Raw genomic sequence first — 18,046 nt, 5'->3', positions numbered from 1 at the left:
AAATATGTTTCGGCATAATGCAATATCAATGCAGTATACCTTGAGTGTCATCAATTTCAATATGCTTTCGATATAGGCCTACTTGTCCATATCTGCACTTGTACAGGGTCCACTTATAGTTTTGAGTTCCGATTGTAACTCGTAATCCTCCTAATATCAACTGCAATGTATGAGATCTCTTCGGCTTCCATGCTTTCCTTTTAAGGACCTCGATCCTGTTTCATGTCCGAACTTCCAATTATTTTTGGAATATCATGTTGTGCAATTATGCTGTACTCTTTGAAGGAGGCATGATGGTCTGCACTGATTTATATTAAGTCTACAGATCTACATTTTAAATGTGAAGATGAAACAGATTTGAGTTGATTAGCCCCTCTAGACCCAAGATCATAGTTTATGAACCCAGCTTCTCTCTATCATAGTAGTACACTGTACTGCTATGTTATGGACTGGTGCCTATTCAAGTTTTGCACTATAGTAGACTTGTTAAGGGGTTGAACACTGCATTTTTTAGTACAAAGGTCCCATTTGGCATGGATGTTCCTTGGTGCAAGAGAAAAAGATTCATCCAAAGAGACACTCTGTCTCTATGCATAAAACCTCCTAATTAGCATTGCAGTGTAGTAGTAGATCTATTGCAGAAGCGCTGTCAACCAACAGAAGGTGGATCAGACCAGACTAATAAAGGCTGAGAGGAGTACACACCGAAATAGCCCAGTGAAAACTGCTGTGGCATGGTTTATGAATCCCACATTGCATGCCTTTAGCAGTCTTTATAGAAAGACAGATATAGTTAATGAAAGCATACATATGGTGAAAGCCGCACTGCCAAAAATATAAAAGCCCAAGGTTTCAAGAAACTCCTTGATTTATACATTGAAGACCATCGAGCATCTGGCACTGCTTTGACCTCAGCTAAATTGTCAACACTCTATGTTAACTGTCTTGTATCTCTTGTATCTCTTGGTTTTCCTCTTTGACAGGATATGGTCAATTTGATCCCTAACATCAAGGAAATACAAAGGCCATCTGGTTGTTGGGATCTGGTGAAGATCTCAGTCAAGCAGATGTTTTCAGGCTCTTTCTCAAATACCTCAGAAGCATACTCCCTTGTTCCAACATTGAGATATTTACTATTATGCTGTTAGGTGGCCCTTGCATCGATGTCAATATACATCCTGCTTCTTCAGATAAGCTTGTGTTATCACTGGCTCAAACCACCCGATGTTCATGCAACGGTGTATATAAAAGATCACCAAATCCCCAGAGTGTGTCACATTATCTGGGTGAAATAGAGGCCATATTATCTCTTATGATGGCAATAAAGGTACATTATGATGACGAGAATAAAGGAGAATCTTGTTGGCATGCCAGTAGAACGAGGCTGAGCGTATATATTGCCAAATCATTACTCATTGGAGATGGGAAGGTGTTGTAGTTATTGAAACCACCAAAGGAGTTTTCACGACTGGCGGAAGTGACAGCATTGATTATAATCCCTCATCAACAACTGCGTCAGCTCAGTCTGTTTTGCAGTGGACTGGCGTCAGCATGTGCCAAAAGACTGTGCAGCCACTCCCAGTGGATGTATCTTTGCCTGAGGATGAAATTGCTCATGTTCCATCACTGCATGACATTAACAGCCATCCAATATCTGCATCCAGATCCACTGCCGCCGAGAGCCATTACAGGCCCGGGGTAAAATGAACACACACAGCCTTCTTTACGGGCCACTTGAGGTGTCTTTTCTTTGATTTTATGGGCCCATTAATGTATGTTTTTTTTACGGGCCTCTGGGTCCCCGGGCCCGGGGGTAACGCACCCCTTAACCCCCCTTGTCGGCAGCACTGTCCAGATCACTGCAGCAGGTCCTCCAAGATGGCTATCAGCGGTTAAATTATGTAGATGATCACTTAGAAACTGACTAGTGACGACTGGATTTCTTGGGCTGCCTACCACGCAGAGAATTCATCCAGGTCCTCCCTCATTCATTTCAAGCCATATATGCTCCCACCGCTGACAGAGTTAGCCAACAGTCCTATTACAATATGCTTCACTGTATGATGACCATCAAACACGCCATTGAATACCTCAATCTAGGACAGACACCCGTCGTGGTAGCTGATCAGCTACTGTACACACTTGCAAGCGTTTGCGGTGGAAGGTTTCAGAAACAGACATGACTGAAGTTAAGTATATACCTTGTCTTGCTTGTACGGTGTACCATCTCCGCCAATTTCCCTTTTTAATTCCCCTTTTTTTTTTAATTTCCCCTTTTTTTTTTAATTCCCCCTTTTTTTTAATTTCCCCTTTTTTTTTAATTTCCTCTTTTTTAATTTCCTTTTTTTTTTTGATTTCCTTTTTTTAATTTCCCTTTTTTTAATTTCCACTTTTTTTTTAATTTCACTTTTTTTTTAATTTCCCTTTTTTTAATTTCCACTTTTTTTTTTTTAATTTCACTTTTTTTAATTTCCCTTTTTTTAATTTCCACTTTTTTTTAATTTCCCTTTTTTTAATTTCCCTTTTTTAATTTCCCCTTTTTTTAATTCCTTTTTTCTCACAAAGCAGAATCTTGGCCGAGGCACATACTGGTAGTTGTCCGAGAATTTGGTCGCTTCCTACTGCGTATGCTGGTCTTTACGCACTGTAGTCTTTACGTGTGAAGCTTCCCTGGGCTATATCAGTGGTGTATTACACCACTGATATAGCCCAGGCCACTAGGTAGTGGCACGTCCCTGTATAGCCTGTGTGCTAGGGCCGTAGACTTATGTCAAGTCACGGGAAAACCATAAGAATACTAGTATATAACTCGCAGTGGTTTTATCCCGGTCCGTGAGGGGGGGGGGTGTAATTTTCCCAAGGCGTGCCAAAAAAATTGCTTGCTTCCCTTCTGGGCCTGCCAAAAAAATCTTCGCCCCCTGCTTTGCACATGACAAATGTTTTAAAATTGCCATTAAAATTGCCATGTAAAGGGACGGCATATTAGAACGTTTTCGTACTATTTAATAGAGCTATTTTATGACTATTATGTGACTATTTTTGCATTTTTCTCACAAACTAATAACACACTGGTAAGGAACTGCATTGGCTTCCTATCGTCCAATGAATTGTTGTTATAACTTATGTTGATTGTATATAAATGTAATAATGATATTGCTCATGATTTATCTGAACTTCTTTCAAATTATGTTCCCACTCGTACTCTTCGATCTGGAAACATGCAACTTCTTCAAGAAACAAAATAACAGCACGTGAGTCATTTGAAATTACAGCTCCACGTCTATGGAATGAACTGCCTATATATTTTAGAACTGCTAAAAATGTAACTATGTTTAAAAAGATGTTAAAAACTCATCTTATGTCGGGGTTTGCTCAGGGAAATTTGAAAATGCCACCAAATAGTGAAAAACTGTATAAAATGTCTAACTTTTGTGTTGATTTGCAAAATAAAACAAAGAAAAGTGATTATTTAGCAGTAATCAACCATTAAACAATAGCATTAATTTTAGGCCTACGATGCAAGGCTGCCCATAGGCCTAGTGCTTTATAGTGGACACGGAAAATCACGGAATAACACGGATTTTAAATTTTGTAACACCATGAACACGGAGAAATCGTGGCTTTAGCTATATGCCGAATAATTATATATTAGCTACTTATACAGTGGAAGGGTCTAAATATTTAATATATTATTAATAATTATTATTGTAATGTAATCTAATTCAAATTAGGCCTTCTTTAATATAAGCCTCGTGATCACTCTATATCTATTGGATTCGGATTGTTTTACTAGGTTTGGATTTAATTTTTGTCTTCACTATAGGCCAAGATCCCGGGGCCAAGATATAAAAAATAGAAAGCTATGCGAGCGCTATCCATGTTCAATTGGATAGCTGTGTTCAAAGATAAAGTACGGACGAAGCCTTGACTAAAGCTAATGCTCCCCGCGGTATACTAAACTGAATCCACTAGCTGCAACATTATACGCACATCAAAAAAAAATATCGGGGAAATTAAAAAAAAGGGAAATTAAAAAAAAAGGGAAATTATTTCGCAAAAAAATGCATATTCATCAAAAAATTAAACTTTGTCCGATCGGGCCCAAATTTGGTGGGTGGCATCCTTGATACAAGGGGAATATAATGCGCGAAATAAAATCGAGGTCAACCAAGGTCAAAGGTCATTACGGAGGGGTCAAATTTCAAACTTTGTCCGATCGGGCTCAAATTTGGTGGGTGGAATCCTTGATACGAGGGGAATATATTCCCGAAATAAAATTGAGGTCAAGCGAGGTCAAAGGTCATTATGGAGGGGTCAAATTTCAAACTTTGTCCGATCGGGCTCAAACTTGGTGGGTGGAATCCTTGATATGAGGGGAACACGTAAAACTTAAAATCGAGGTCATCCGAGGTCAAAGGTCATCCAGGAGCTACATTTTTAACTTAATCCCTAAGCTTCCCTGGGTGGGCGCTTTATATTGGGGCATGGGCGCTTATTGGAATGAATACGGTTGTTATCAATTAATTTATTAAATGAAAACGATTAAATAAAGAAATAAATATAAATAAAATAAATCATTAATTGATCAATAAATTAATAGCCTAAATAAAAGAATTCATTGATTGATAAATAAACACATAAATAAGCAAATAATCAATTACCGGTAATTGTTAAATAAATACATAAACAAACAAATAAATCAAGGCAGAGAATTTTATTTCAATTTCATAATTATATACGCCAAAATATTTTCTGAATTTAGTCAAAATTAACACTCTATTGATGGTAAAAATTTTATGAAAATTTTACGTACAAATGTAGGTCCTAGACTATGCCATAGTCGATTTTTGATAAATAAAACATGTTATTAATCATGATGAAAGCATTCAGTTGAACTCGAAATTATACTGATATTTATTACATCAAAATACTAGTATAAAAAAAAAAAAAAAAAGTTTATATAATTATAATAGTGACAGTAAAGGTAAAGTTAAGTATATGTGCAGCCGGTGCGGCCATACGGCCTAGCGAGTTCAAATCGATAATGCATGTATAATAATTGCCCATTTATCATGTTTATTAATTTATTAATTTATTTATTATTAATACACATTAATGTTTTTAACAAATAAAATTCCAAAATATGGTACATTTTCTCCCGCATTTTCTGCCTTTGCTTGTCACGTGGTAGGCCTATGTGGAAGTTGCGACCATATGTTCAAATAATTTTCAAAAGCATAACAATATGACAAGTGGCCGACTGGTCTAAGGCGCTGGGCCCACAGAGTATCCAAAGCCCTGCGCCGTGAGTTCGAACACCGCATATGCCAAACTTTATTTTAATTAAAAAAAATTCAAAAAAAAAAGGTGAAATTCAAAAAAAAAGGGAAATTCAAAAAAAAAAAAGGGAAATTCAAAAAAAAAGGAAATTCAAAAAAAAAAAGGGAAATTCAAAAAAAGGGAAATTCAAAAAAAAAAGGAAATTAAAAAAAAAGGAAATTCAAAAAAAAAGGAAATTCAAAAAAAGGGAAATTCAAAAAAAAAGGAAATTAAAAAAAAAGGGAAATTCAAAAAAACAAAGGAAATTAAAAAAAAAAGGAAATTCAAAAAAAAAAGGAAATTCAAAAAAGGGAAATTCAAAAAAAAAAAGGAAATTAAAAAAAAAAAAAGGAATTAAAAAAAGGAAATTAAAAAAAAGGGTAATTAAAAAAGGGGAAATTAAAAAAAAGGGGAAATTAAAAAAGGGAAATTGGCGGAGATGGTACACCGTATGCTTGGGGCCATGCACACTTGTACAGGTTGGAGTACAGTGGCTGGACCACAGCTATGAATAAACAGTGGGAGAGCACAGTCCTTCATTGGTGCATTTCACATCTACAGGACTAGATATGTGCACCAAGTATCAGGCACAGCTGTTCATTCTAATGAAGAAACCTGGGAACCAAGGGAGAACAGTGCCAGTGCATTGATTGGTCACCCCAGGTTAAATAATAAATAAATAAATAAATAAACAATCCTATACCCAATATTAAATAATGTTGAGTTGAGGCAAGCTACTGCTACTGGCCTTGTTCCTGACTTGCCAGTTGCTGCCGCTCGTCAACCCTTGGAAGAGTGGGGTCAAGCCTTTCCCATCTCGCAACAGACTTCTGGTTTAAGTCTTCTTTCTGCCAGCATGTCAACAAGATTCTCCTTACCCGTTTTCATGTGCACCTTCATAGCCATTATAAGAGATAATGTTGTTGATGCAGATGACGTGGCACATCATTTGCTGATTTTTTGCATACAGAGGTGTACATATTGGTTTGTGCCAGCGATAACACAATCTTCTGTGAAGAAGCAGGACGTATATATAGCAACATCGATGCAAGTTCAATCTAGGAAAGATTTCAATGTTAGAACATCAAAGTCTGCTTCTGAGGAATTTGAGAAAGAGTCTGAAAACATCTTTTTTTATCCAGAATATCACTTCACAGAATCTTGACTGCTTGTGCCAAAAAAGAAGATTTTCTAAAGTCCTTTTTGTCTCCAGACTCCCAACAAAAGAATCACCTTGTTTCAGAAGAGTCCTTATTTGCAGTTGTTGTCCCTTGGGATTCACAAACCAGAGCTCATTCGCCTGATATCACTGTGTATGTTCATTTGGTTGGTAGATAAACAAGCAAAGTAGATTTAAACTGTCATTCAACACAAATATATCGATATGTACAACACACATCTTCATCAGGAGGGATCCGATGATGAACCGATGGAGTAAATATCCTGCTCTCGACCTTTGATGTCCTTTCTGTTGATCGGATTAGGGCATTATATAATGAAGGAAGCTCATTCAGCTTGTTTTCAGTGGGCTGTTTTGGTATGTAATCCTCTCAGCATTTCTCCTTGCTTGCCCGATTCATAGTACAAAGTTCATCTCTGACCGACTGAGAAATAAAACAAATTCCAGTCATATGTGTATCCATATACTGGTTATTTTTATTAAAATGACGCTTGCTGCTATCAATAGAGTGGACTGAAAATAGTAATTCAAAAAACCAAACATGCATTATACGTGTGTCCTCAATGGTGCTAAAAATAAAGGTATATTAAAGCATACCTTTGATGTTCATCCTTCTACATGTACAATGACAGGTAGGAGCCTACCATGAAATTCACAATTAAAAACCCTTGTACCCTTTTCAAATTACCATCTATTACATAGACAGTGCCAGAAATGAGTTTCCCAGCCAAAATTAGTACAAATTGATATGCCACTTAAGTTTGTAGCTCAAACGGTTCAAAAGTTGTAAAAATACCCATTTTAAAGATGGCTGACAGCGGCCATCTTGAATTTGAGGGTCAAAATGGCCACGGATTCCCAAAACGATCCAAAAAATGAATTTCTTACCCTAAATTATAAGCCCAATCCAAATGTTTACACATGTCTATAGCCGAAATGGACCAAAAGGTAGAGAATACCATATTTTGGGTACTAATTTGCATAATTTATGCTAATTAGGGTTTTTTATGCATATATACAGAGTGTCTCTTTGGATGAATCTTTTCCTCTTGCCCCGAGGAACATCCATACCAAGTGGGACCTTTGTACTAAAAATGCAGCGTTCACCCAATTTTCACCCCTTAGCATTCTACTACTATTCATATACTTGAAACGCATGATGACCATTGTCTTCTCCTCCCCGAATCCAACTATACCTCCTTTTTACCGGAGGAATCCCTTGGCAAGCAGTAGTAGTATGATCTCCGATATGTAGGCCCCACACACGACCACCTGAACAATAACTAAATATACTCATCAAATCAAGTAAGTACAAAACTGCTGAATCAGCAGACTTAAGTCATATAGGCCTATTAATAGAAAACGGACCATCAGGCTCATTCAAAGAGAACAGCGAATTGTACAACATAATAGGCCTATAACTTAAGTTTGGAACATGAAACAGCTAGGAGGACAAGGCATTGGAGTTAAAGAGATCTCAAACATTGCGCAGTTGAATGTAGGAGAATTAAGGACTTACACTCACTCAAAACTATGAATAGAACCTATACAAGTGCAGGTGGTGTAGACAAGAAACAAGACAATAGAGAACACTGCAGCTAAATCATGCCAAAAACAAGTGATATTTTATATGAAGCATTATAAAAACCATCAGCAATCACTTATTCACCTTGAAACTTTATTTGAAATGTCACATCAAAGGCTGATGATGTAAAACATGATGATTTCAAAAAACTGCCGTCGCTACTACTCCCCATATAGGTTGCTGCCTACATGTGGAAAATATTACACAGCCCCCCCCCCCCCCAGATTGACACCACCCTATGCCACTATATAAAATTAAGTACATATTACCCATAAACTGCTCAAATATGTGAACTAACAATTGTGGACACTAAAATTACCATTTCATCAGCGATATCCTATGTTATAGCAATACAAGTGTGTAGGTCACTGAGTTCCCTGTGTTAAAAGCAATGCAAGTCTGCCGAATTCGGCAACCTTAATTTGAAACTTTCAGTGGGTATGTACAGGGGGTCAGAACTATCTAAAAAAAATTCATTGCTGTTTTCATGTTTAGATAGGTCATCTACATATTTTAAGATGGGTAAAAAAAAAGGTTGGTGCTAATGACCCCCCCCCCATTACTATTGGCCTGAACTGTATTTAACAAGCAAGTTTGAACACTTGTCGGTCACAACACATCTAGACCATTTAAGGTTTGCAATTTGGGATCCCAAAATTTGGCATGTTCAAGGGGGGGGCAAAGAATATTTGGCGGGCCGAGAGAGGGGGGCAAGCGATTTGGCGGGCCCAGGGGGGCAAGCGATTTTTGGTGAGCCGTTTGGAAATTTTACCCCCCCGGAGGGCTCATAATTATTGTACAGCCCCTTCTACGAATTAGGTTTATTAGGACCATAAATTCTATAGCAAAGGCAGTGAAGGACTGTCATAATTCCCTCTCATGTAAGTTGATTTGCGATGACAAAGTCAGTCAGATCTGTGATTATCTTGGGAATTCCCTACAATGTGATGATTACATTGCATCATATGAAAAACTCTGTTGCTAAATATGTAAAAGAATGAAATGTAAACATGATATTTGACCGCTAATAAAAGTTCTTTGTCAAGACCGAAGGAAAAACTTACGTTTTTGTGCTGACAGGTTCACCAGAAACCTTCTGGCTTTCTCAAAGCGATTGATGTTGTTATTGATCCATCTGCTTGGAGCGGGAATCCCGGCCGGATGTTATTGTTTTACCAGAAGTACTCCTGTCTCCAACGTTGGTCTTGATTCCCACTCCAATCAGATGGCTCAATAACAACATCAATCGCTGTGAGAAAGTCAGGTTTCTGGCAAAACTGTCAGCAGAAAAACGTAAGTTTTTCCTTTGGTCTTGACAAAGAACTTTTATTAGCTGTTTAACTAACAGACCTGATGAACCTCTTCAGTCATAATATTCACAATATATTCGTGCCCCCTGCTAGCGTAGTTTAAGGAGAGATCACTAAACCGTGAATAATCTCTGAACGGTGGCGTGTAATTAGTGCCAAGTATCGTACATAGGAACAACCAATTGCTATTTTATTGTTCCCTTCACCCCCACCCACACACACACACACACACACTCACCCCAGTTTAAAGTGATTAAGACCAAGGAAAATATAAAAGTCCAAATAAATAGACCTTTTAAATTCCATGATGTCACGATTAATCAAAATTGGGTTCACAAGACAGCCTGTAGTATATTGGGTCTACATGTAAAGAGAGTACACTAAAACAATGCGCCATTTGTGCAACCCTAATGAGTTCCGGTAAAAAACAAAAACTTTTGAGGTATTTTGGGCTGCTCTTTGGACTAATAATCAGAGACAGTAGCGAATTATAACTTAAATAAAAGTGAAAAATAAACAATGCATTACACGCTTTGAGTTACTTCATAGTTACAGCAGAATATTTGATAAGAAACCACCCATATTCACAATTTGTGAAGCCTATTAATACTTCCAACCAAGTGAATGGTCTGTATCTGACTAACAAGAAAAACATATGGTATCGGCAAAAAAAGACAAAAAGTATGAATGATGAGACTGTATTCATTTTGTTTGCTTCTTTGGTTTTTGTTACAGATTCTTATCATGGATGATAAAGGTACAGTAAGCAGAATTCTCACTGAGGTAAGAAGGGGTCTTGTAGAGGAGAACCTACCACTTGACGAAGTACTGGATGATCTTGAGCTTGAAGGTATCATAGATGTGTCTGAAAGAGAAGCAATAGATGAAGAACAAGAGAAAGACCAGCTGAAGAAGTTGTTTGTCTTCCTGAAAAAGAAACCTGATTTACCATTGGCTTATAAAGCGTTTAGGACACAGCTGATGAAGCATGCAAGAAAAGTAAAACCTATCGAGGACAAACACAACTACAATAAAGGTTGGTAAAATTGCTTCTTGTCACATTATACAAGACAAAGGAAGGTGATTTTATTATTGATGTCTAACTCTAAATTAATCAATATATAATAATTTATAATTAATTAATAAATTATATAGGCCCTACTTAATTACTATTAATTAAATAATTATTCAAGCGAAATTAATTATATAATTAATATATTACTATATTATTGTAATTAATTACACAAATTTTATGGTTTTTAAAATTCTTGATATATATTTTGCATGTTAAGGCTCATCAGGTGAAACAAATCAGGAAGCAGATGAGGGAGTGAAGCCTTCGATTCAAGTTGTACATCCACATCAAAGAGTTCAAGATGAATCGCTTGATTCATCAAGTAAGTTATTCTTTTTCTAATACTCTTACACATTAGCAGAAAGCAATTTGTAGGTGTAATCGACTTCATTAGCTAATTTACCTTTCATGCATGAAACAATGAACAAAAAACAATATTTTGAATCTTACTCAATATAAAATCATGAACAACAGCACTTTGAATGTTGTTATAATTTCTTTTTCGCAGCACTTTTATGACCTATCTAGACCATTACAGTAACAAAGTTAGATTAGCCTTTCAAAAATGTTGAACAAAAATATAGTTTCACCTCATAGGTAGTAAATTGTTCCTTTTTACAAATAAATAACAGACATTTTGGGATGGAATACATATAAGTTAAGTTTAAAATGTATGTTAAGATGGTGAAATTTCCATTTTCAGCATACATGTAAGCCTCTTACCTCTTCTGAATTCTTTCATTTATGATCACTCCTGTGGCGGGACGGCCGATCGACGCAAGCGCGTAATGTCTCTTTGTGTTTTTAATGTAAACCTGGCTAGACTGTATCTTGGTATATGAAGGTCAGGTGGCCGGTTTGACACCAGTTCCCAAAATGGGAACACGAAAAATTTTGTACTGAGGCGTGGGCCAGTCGTGGGGGCAGAACCCCACCTTTGATTTCTTTTACAAACAGGAGTGCATCTAAATAATTCTTCAAGTGGGTCTTTCCGATTCAACTTCAACAATACTTTATTTATGTAACTCCAGACTACAACATACAAGACTCAGTCACACCCCTATTCTATACTTTAGCTTCCTACTACTACCACTACCTCTGCAATACTACACAGCTAGCTCCCTCTCTGCAGCAAAGCTCTATCAATCGAATCCAACGAGTAAAAGAAAGATCTCCACGCGGGAGCCTGGCAGGGCCCAGCCATCGCGCGTTCTGATTGGATATGGAGATAATTGATTGAATACGTACGGCACGCTGATTGGCTACGGAGATACTAGTAATTAATTGAACCGAACATGCGCAGCGCGGTTGACACCTAATTGAACCGAACATGCGCAGAGCGACCATACATACGGGTTTCAATTCTCCGTGCCAGAAATCAAATTTAAAGGTATACTACACAATTTGGGGGTAGGAAAATGAAAAGGTAACTACCCAAATATAATATGTTTTGGCTCGATTTACCAATACCGTTTCACAGCCCCCCCTCCCACAATGTGCCGTCCCTGGCACATGGACGCAAAAACAAACAAAAAACGGCATTGGTAAATGCTGCCTTATCTTAATACTACACTACTCTACTCCTCTACTCCTAACTAATGGAAATGGCCTAAGTCTTCAATCTTGAACTGCAGTCTTCATGGGTATCGTCTGTATCAGTCTGTCAGTTCTGACATCTGCGATGCTGGTTGTCCGTCATCATTAACCACTCGAATGTCTAACCGCTATCATCTTCTGAAGTATGTGTCATGGTCATAGGGTTTGGTCGGTCACTCATTCCTAATTGGAATGCACTGGTAAGAAGAGACGGTTTGGTGGTAACCGTCACTCTACCCAGTCATCTTATTCAATTGAGACAGAGTCTGGTGGTCCCACCATCTATAAATGTCTTCACTCGACTGTTCTTCTGCCAAGTATCCTCACACTAGCAGCCACACGTATACTTCTGGAACCATTGCTCTGAACTCTTTCGTACATACTACTCCTCCTTGTGATTTACATTAACAGGGCACCACTACCCCTTGCTTTATGCATGATGATTGGTGCGGGAAACGCTGACAGAACCGGAGGGAATGGAACTGTCAACTGGAGAGAACTGGAAGACCAATTACTAAACTCCCAAGGACATTCCATCGAAGCACAGACGCCAAAGGGATGGTCTCCCACTGGGGAAGGATGATCAGTGCAGCATTTTATAGTAGCACTGGCTCCAAGGGAAAAACATTCTTCAAGATGAGGATGACCAATACCACTCTCTCAGCGACGGCACTTTATCATAGTTCAGGCAGCAAGGGAACAGTCTTCCACCAGATGAAGATGATCAATACCACTCTCTCAGCGACGGCATTTTATCATAGTTCAGGCAGCAAGGGAACAGTCTTCTACCAGATGAAGATGACCAATACCGCTCTTTCAGCAACGGCATTCTATCCGTGTCCGTACTCATGGTGCCAATCGCCACTCACGTCTCACCCAAATAATTTTTCCGTTTTTTTAAGTCTAAGTACTGCCTCCTAGATAAATTACATACTTGTGTACAACACTATTTTCACTGGATTCTTCTACCCCTCCCCTGAAGTTGCTTTTAGTGGCATTATCGAAACCGCTTAGGCTTCCGGCGTCGCCATCTTGGGTTTCACCGTCCCATTAGTCTCTCTGCTACTCCTCACTGTCCACTTCCCTCGACTTTCCCTAACTCTTCCTTCCGCTGTTCACTACTTCCCTCTCTTTTGCCCTCCTTTACCTCACCTACTGCCACTGTCCACTTCCCTCGACTTTCCCTAACTCTTCCTTCCGCTGTTCACTACTTCCCTCTCTTTTGCCCTCCTTTACCGCACCTACTGCCACCACCTTATAGCACGCTCTCTCTTTCACCACCATCTACTCTCTTCGTAGTCATGGTCATGGGAGTGTGGTTGGTCAGCTCATCTCAACTTGATTGCATTGGAATAGGACGGTCTGGACCTTTACTCCGAACCAAGTGTCCTTGACTCTACCAAGCTATCGTCGTCAATGTAACAAAGGAGTTCTATGATGTACAGACATCACCACCATCCAAATTTGGCACAACATTCTCTAACTCCTTGAACTCTCATTGACTCCCTGTTGTCCTGATGACATTTCCATACTCCTATAAGGAAATAAGTGTGACGAGCCCCAAAGTACATTCTCCCTGTCACGTCCGTCAAAAACACGTTATTTGAAGAACCATGCAGTCACGTTAACTCCACACTCAACCACCAAGATCACTGTTGAAGACATCTCCCAAATTATTTCAACCACACGTCTAATTTTACTTGAAATCACAACAACCTCAAACAACTTTAACCACAACTTAAAACTGCAACAAAATTTATTTACAACTGCTCCACTCTTGATTATTCTGGAGGTCTGACCGAACTTCTAATTAGCCCCACTCTTCAGCGCACTCGCATGCACCATAGGCCCCCGCTCATGTTCCACCACAGGAACTCCACACTTCCACGGCTCTAAGCCCAGTCCCTCACACACGGATACTCTACTCACGCTAACAATTGTTGGCCTACTGTCCCTAGCTTTCTGGACTCGCACACCACCTCCTGGGAGTCTACTCAGCACCTGATATGGACACATTCCAGATCTCCTGCCAACTCTCCCTGGTACTTGATCGTTCAACAACCAAACGAAGTCTCCAGGCTTAACATGATTTACGGGCTGTCTCGGTCGTACCCCTTTATTCTCTCGGCCATGATATCTCCCTGCAACGGCTCCAGACGCCACTCCACGACACCGTAGATAGTCCTGCACATCATCACCCATCCCCACCCAATAGTAATTCTCCCTCACCGCAGCCAGAGCATTTCTAGTTGACCAAAACTCGTCCAACACTTGTTCCTGTAGTCCCCATGGTAATACAATCAGCCACTTTACTGACCTACCATCACCACTCTCCCACCTTCTCACCAAAACACCTTCAATCACACTTAATATTTCCCACTGCCTTATATACGCCCGTGTCGCAGAAGGAAACCTCGCCACTGCTCCCCACACTGGTTTTCTACCCTCTATCTTCCATCTCAAAACAGGGCCAATCACCCTATCTCGTAATTGCATGTCCCTTATGCTCCCCAAAGTAATCGATCCTCCCTTTACACCTCCTTCGCCACTACAGCCCCCCTCCCAGTCCCGATCTTCTCTACACACACTCGCTTTCGTCCTCCCAACTGCCTCCTTCTTCCTCAATCTCTCATTACCGTGTACACCCCCTTCTCTACTACTGCCCCCCTCCCAGCCCTGATCTTCTCTCCACACACTCCCCTTCGTCCTCCCAACTGCCTCCCTGCACAATCTCCCATCACCTCGTGCACCTCCTTTACTGCTCTGCCTCTCTCCAACTACTTCAGTCGCGTCCTCCATACCCTCCTGTACGTTCTCCCCAACTCGCTGCCCCTTCATAGGCCCTACTCTGACTCTATTATCCCCCTCTACGGTCAACAGCCGGGACACACACCTTCCGCCATATGCTCCATCACTTGCTTGTCCTTCTCCCTATTCTGCCTTACATAGACCCTGCAGTCACCGAACCCCTTGGTGGTCTATCAGCTGTCTGAGGGGCCCGTGGACTTTTGGATTCTACCTTCTTTAGGGCAGTATCCCGCATCATCTTCTCAACTACTTTCAGTGAGGTGTCTATCGAGTCCATTCTCGCTTCCATCTCTGCCACCTTATTATCCACCGCCTCCGTTAACGCAACATGGCTATCACCCAGTTTACCGCAGCCTCTTGACTTCTCTATATTCAAGAATGACTCTACCTCCTCAGCTATACACACGGCAGCTTCTAACGTATCCGGCCTACCTCGAAACAACTCCGCACGCAGTTCCTGATCACTCACCGCGTTCTTAAAATGGCGCCTCGCAATTCTGTCTCTCTCCAATTTCTCAGTCCCTGGGTAGGCAAGTGCTGTCAACCTCTTTATCTCATGCCCTAAGGCAGCTAAGGTCTCCTCCGGTAACTGTTCCCGTCTAGATAATGTTTGAAAATAACTCTCCTCACTCTCCCTAGGCCCAAACTCCTTCTGCAACAACGCCACTAGATCATCATATGATATCTCTCTTGCTTCTACATCATTGCATCATCCTTACAACAGGTAAAAAGCTGATACCTGGCCGCCTCCTCCGTCCACTGGTTGTATTCCTTGCACGCCTCAAAGTGGATAATGAAATCCTTCCAGGGGGTCTTTCCGTCAAACTCTAATGGCCTTTTCTCTGGCCTTACCTCGACTCCACAATCGCTAGACTCCCCATCACCGTGAACAGCAGGAGAACATTGGCCCTCTACATATACCAACTTTGCTCTCTCCTCTATTTGGACTTCCAATTCCATCAGTCCCCGATCCCTTTCCTTCAACTCTGCCTCCCATTTCGTTAAATCTGTCTGCCTCTCTCTGAAAACCTGTTCACAAACCCCCTTCTCTGCTTTAAACTTCTCCCGTCGCCTCTCGACCTTAGCTGCTTCACTATCTAATTCAGCAGCTCTACCTTCTAGCGCTCTACTTCGTGTAACACACTCTGCCTTCTGGGCATCAAGTTCCCCTATCTCCCTACTCTTTGCCTCTTCCCACACCTGCACTCCTCTTTCCCACTCCTCTCTCTCATGTCCACACCTCACCTCCCTATCATGTACCTCTGCTATTCTCACTCTTAATTTCTCTTTATTCTCTTCCTTCTTAGCATCTATATCCTGCTTTTCGCTGCTCTTACTTTCCTCCCATGTTTCGACTTCTGCGTCAAAAGCAGCTCGCCGCTCCTCCAATTTCGTTACCTCAAGTTGCCTCTCAACTTCCCACATCCTCTCTCTTTCCTCAACTTCCTCTTTCCTATGAGACAGGTATACTCATCTTACAGCTCAATTCCCACTCCCGTCTATCATTTTGTATATTTAGAACATACATGTTCTCCTTCCACATCCTCACTTCGGCATCAAAAGCTGCTCGTCGCTCCTCCAATTCAGTTACTTCACGTTCTCTTTTGCTTTCCCATAACCTCTCTTTGTCTTCAGTCTCGCCCTTCCTGACAGACAGAGCACTCTCCCTCTCGTCCAACTCTCTCCTCCGTTGCTGGTTATACAACATCTGTTCATACACCTCCCTTCTCTCCTCTACGTTCCTCTTCTCCCACAATACCACATCCATCTTATGCTCCTGCTTCATCGCATTCAACATCTCTATTTCAATATTGACCTTCTCCTCCGCCTCCCTCACAACATCAGCAAGCCTCCTCTCCATCCTCCTTTCAATCACGTCCAATCTAAATTCATCGGGGCCAGCTACACTCCTAACCACCTTAGTACTGGCAGGGCTATCATCGCTATTCTCCGCATCCACGGGTATGTCCTCCATCTCTTCTGCCTCTCCTACTTTCCCCCAATCTACGCTTTCCACCTCTGTGTCTCCAAAGAGGTATATACCACTGTCATGGCTGTCTTCCCCATCACTGCGCTCCAAATAGCGCTCGAAAGTATCCTCTACTCTCGGTGGCAACTCCTCACCCCTCTCATCTTTGCCTACTCTCTCCTCCTCGTTACTCATATCCCCATGTTTTGCTCCATCCTCAGCACACATGCCCACCATAATCTCTATAAACTGGCATATCTCACCTCCTTCCACCACAACGGCCTCACACACCTCCTCCTGACGACTACTCAAAATTTTCCGATGCCTCCTTCTACTCCTCCTCCCCAATCTTCTCCCACGACGACCTCCTCTACCTCCCTCTCCTACTCTCCCCGACATAGTAGTGCACCTATTGTCGTTCTGCTTATAATTCTCAAATCCCACTTCTGACACCAATTTGTGGCGGGACGGCCGATCGACGCAAGCGCGTAATGTCTCTTTGTGTTTTTAATGTAAACCTGGTTAGACTGTATCTTGGTATATGAAGGTCAGGTGGCCGGTTTGACACCAGTTCCCAAAATGGGAACACGAAAAATTTTGTACTGAGGCGTGGGCCAGTCGTGGGGGCAGAACCCCACCTTTGATTTCTTTTACAAACAGGAGTGCATCTAAATAATTCTTCAAGTAGGTCTTTCCGATTCAACTTCAACAATACTTTATTTATGTAACTCCAGACTACAACATACAAGACTCAGTCACACCCCTATTCTATACTTAAGCTTCCTACTACTACCACTACCTCTGCAATACTACACAGCTAGTTCTCTCTCTGCAGCAAAGCTCTATCAATCGAATCCAACGAGTAAAAGAAAGATCTCCACGCGGGAGCCTGGCAGGGCCCAGCCATCGCGCGTTCTGATTGGATATGGAGATAATTGATTGAATACGTACGGCACGCTGATTGGCTACGGAGATAATTAATTGAACCGAACATGCGCAGCGCGGTTGACACCTAATTGAACCGAACATGCGCAGAGCGACCATACATACGGGTTTCAATTCTCCGTGCCAGAAAATCAAATTTAAAGGTATACTACACAATTTGGGGGTAGGAAAATGAAAAGGTAACTACCCAAATATAATATGTTTTGGCTCGATTTACCAATACCGTTTCACTCCTATATAATCACAAAGATTGATCTTT

General features: G+C 40.7%; 1 protein-coding gene across 1 annotated transcript; it reads left to right on the top strand.

Moving 5' to 3' along the window:
• Positions 1-7,934: 7,934 nt before the first annotated feature.
• Positions 7,935-12,648, top strand: LOC140145124 (uncharacterized). Its single transcript, XM_072166902.1, has 5 exons — positions 7,935-7,997; positions 10,130-10,430; positions 10,687-10,791; positions 11,173-11,179; positions 12,477-12,648. Exons 1-5 carry the CDS (start codon positions 7,935-7,937, stop codon positions 12,646-12,648), a joined length of 648 nt encoding a protein of 215 aa, XP_072023003.1.
• The last annotated feature ends 5,398 nt before the right edge of the window (positions 12,649-18,046 follow it).

The sequence above is a fragment of the Amphiura filiformis genome, unplaced genomic scaffold, assembly GCF_039555335.1.
Source record: "Amphiura filiformis unplaced genomic scaffold, Afil_fr2py scaffold_143, whole genome shotgun sequence".
NCBI lineage: Eukaryota > Metazoa > Echinodermata > Ophiuroidea > Amphilepidida > Amphiuridae > Amphiura > Amphiura filiformis.
The sequence above is the reverse complement of the archived record's forward strand: the minus strand, read 5'-3'. Positions and strand labels throughout refer to the sequence as shown.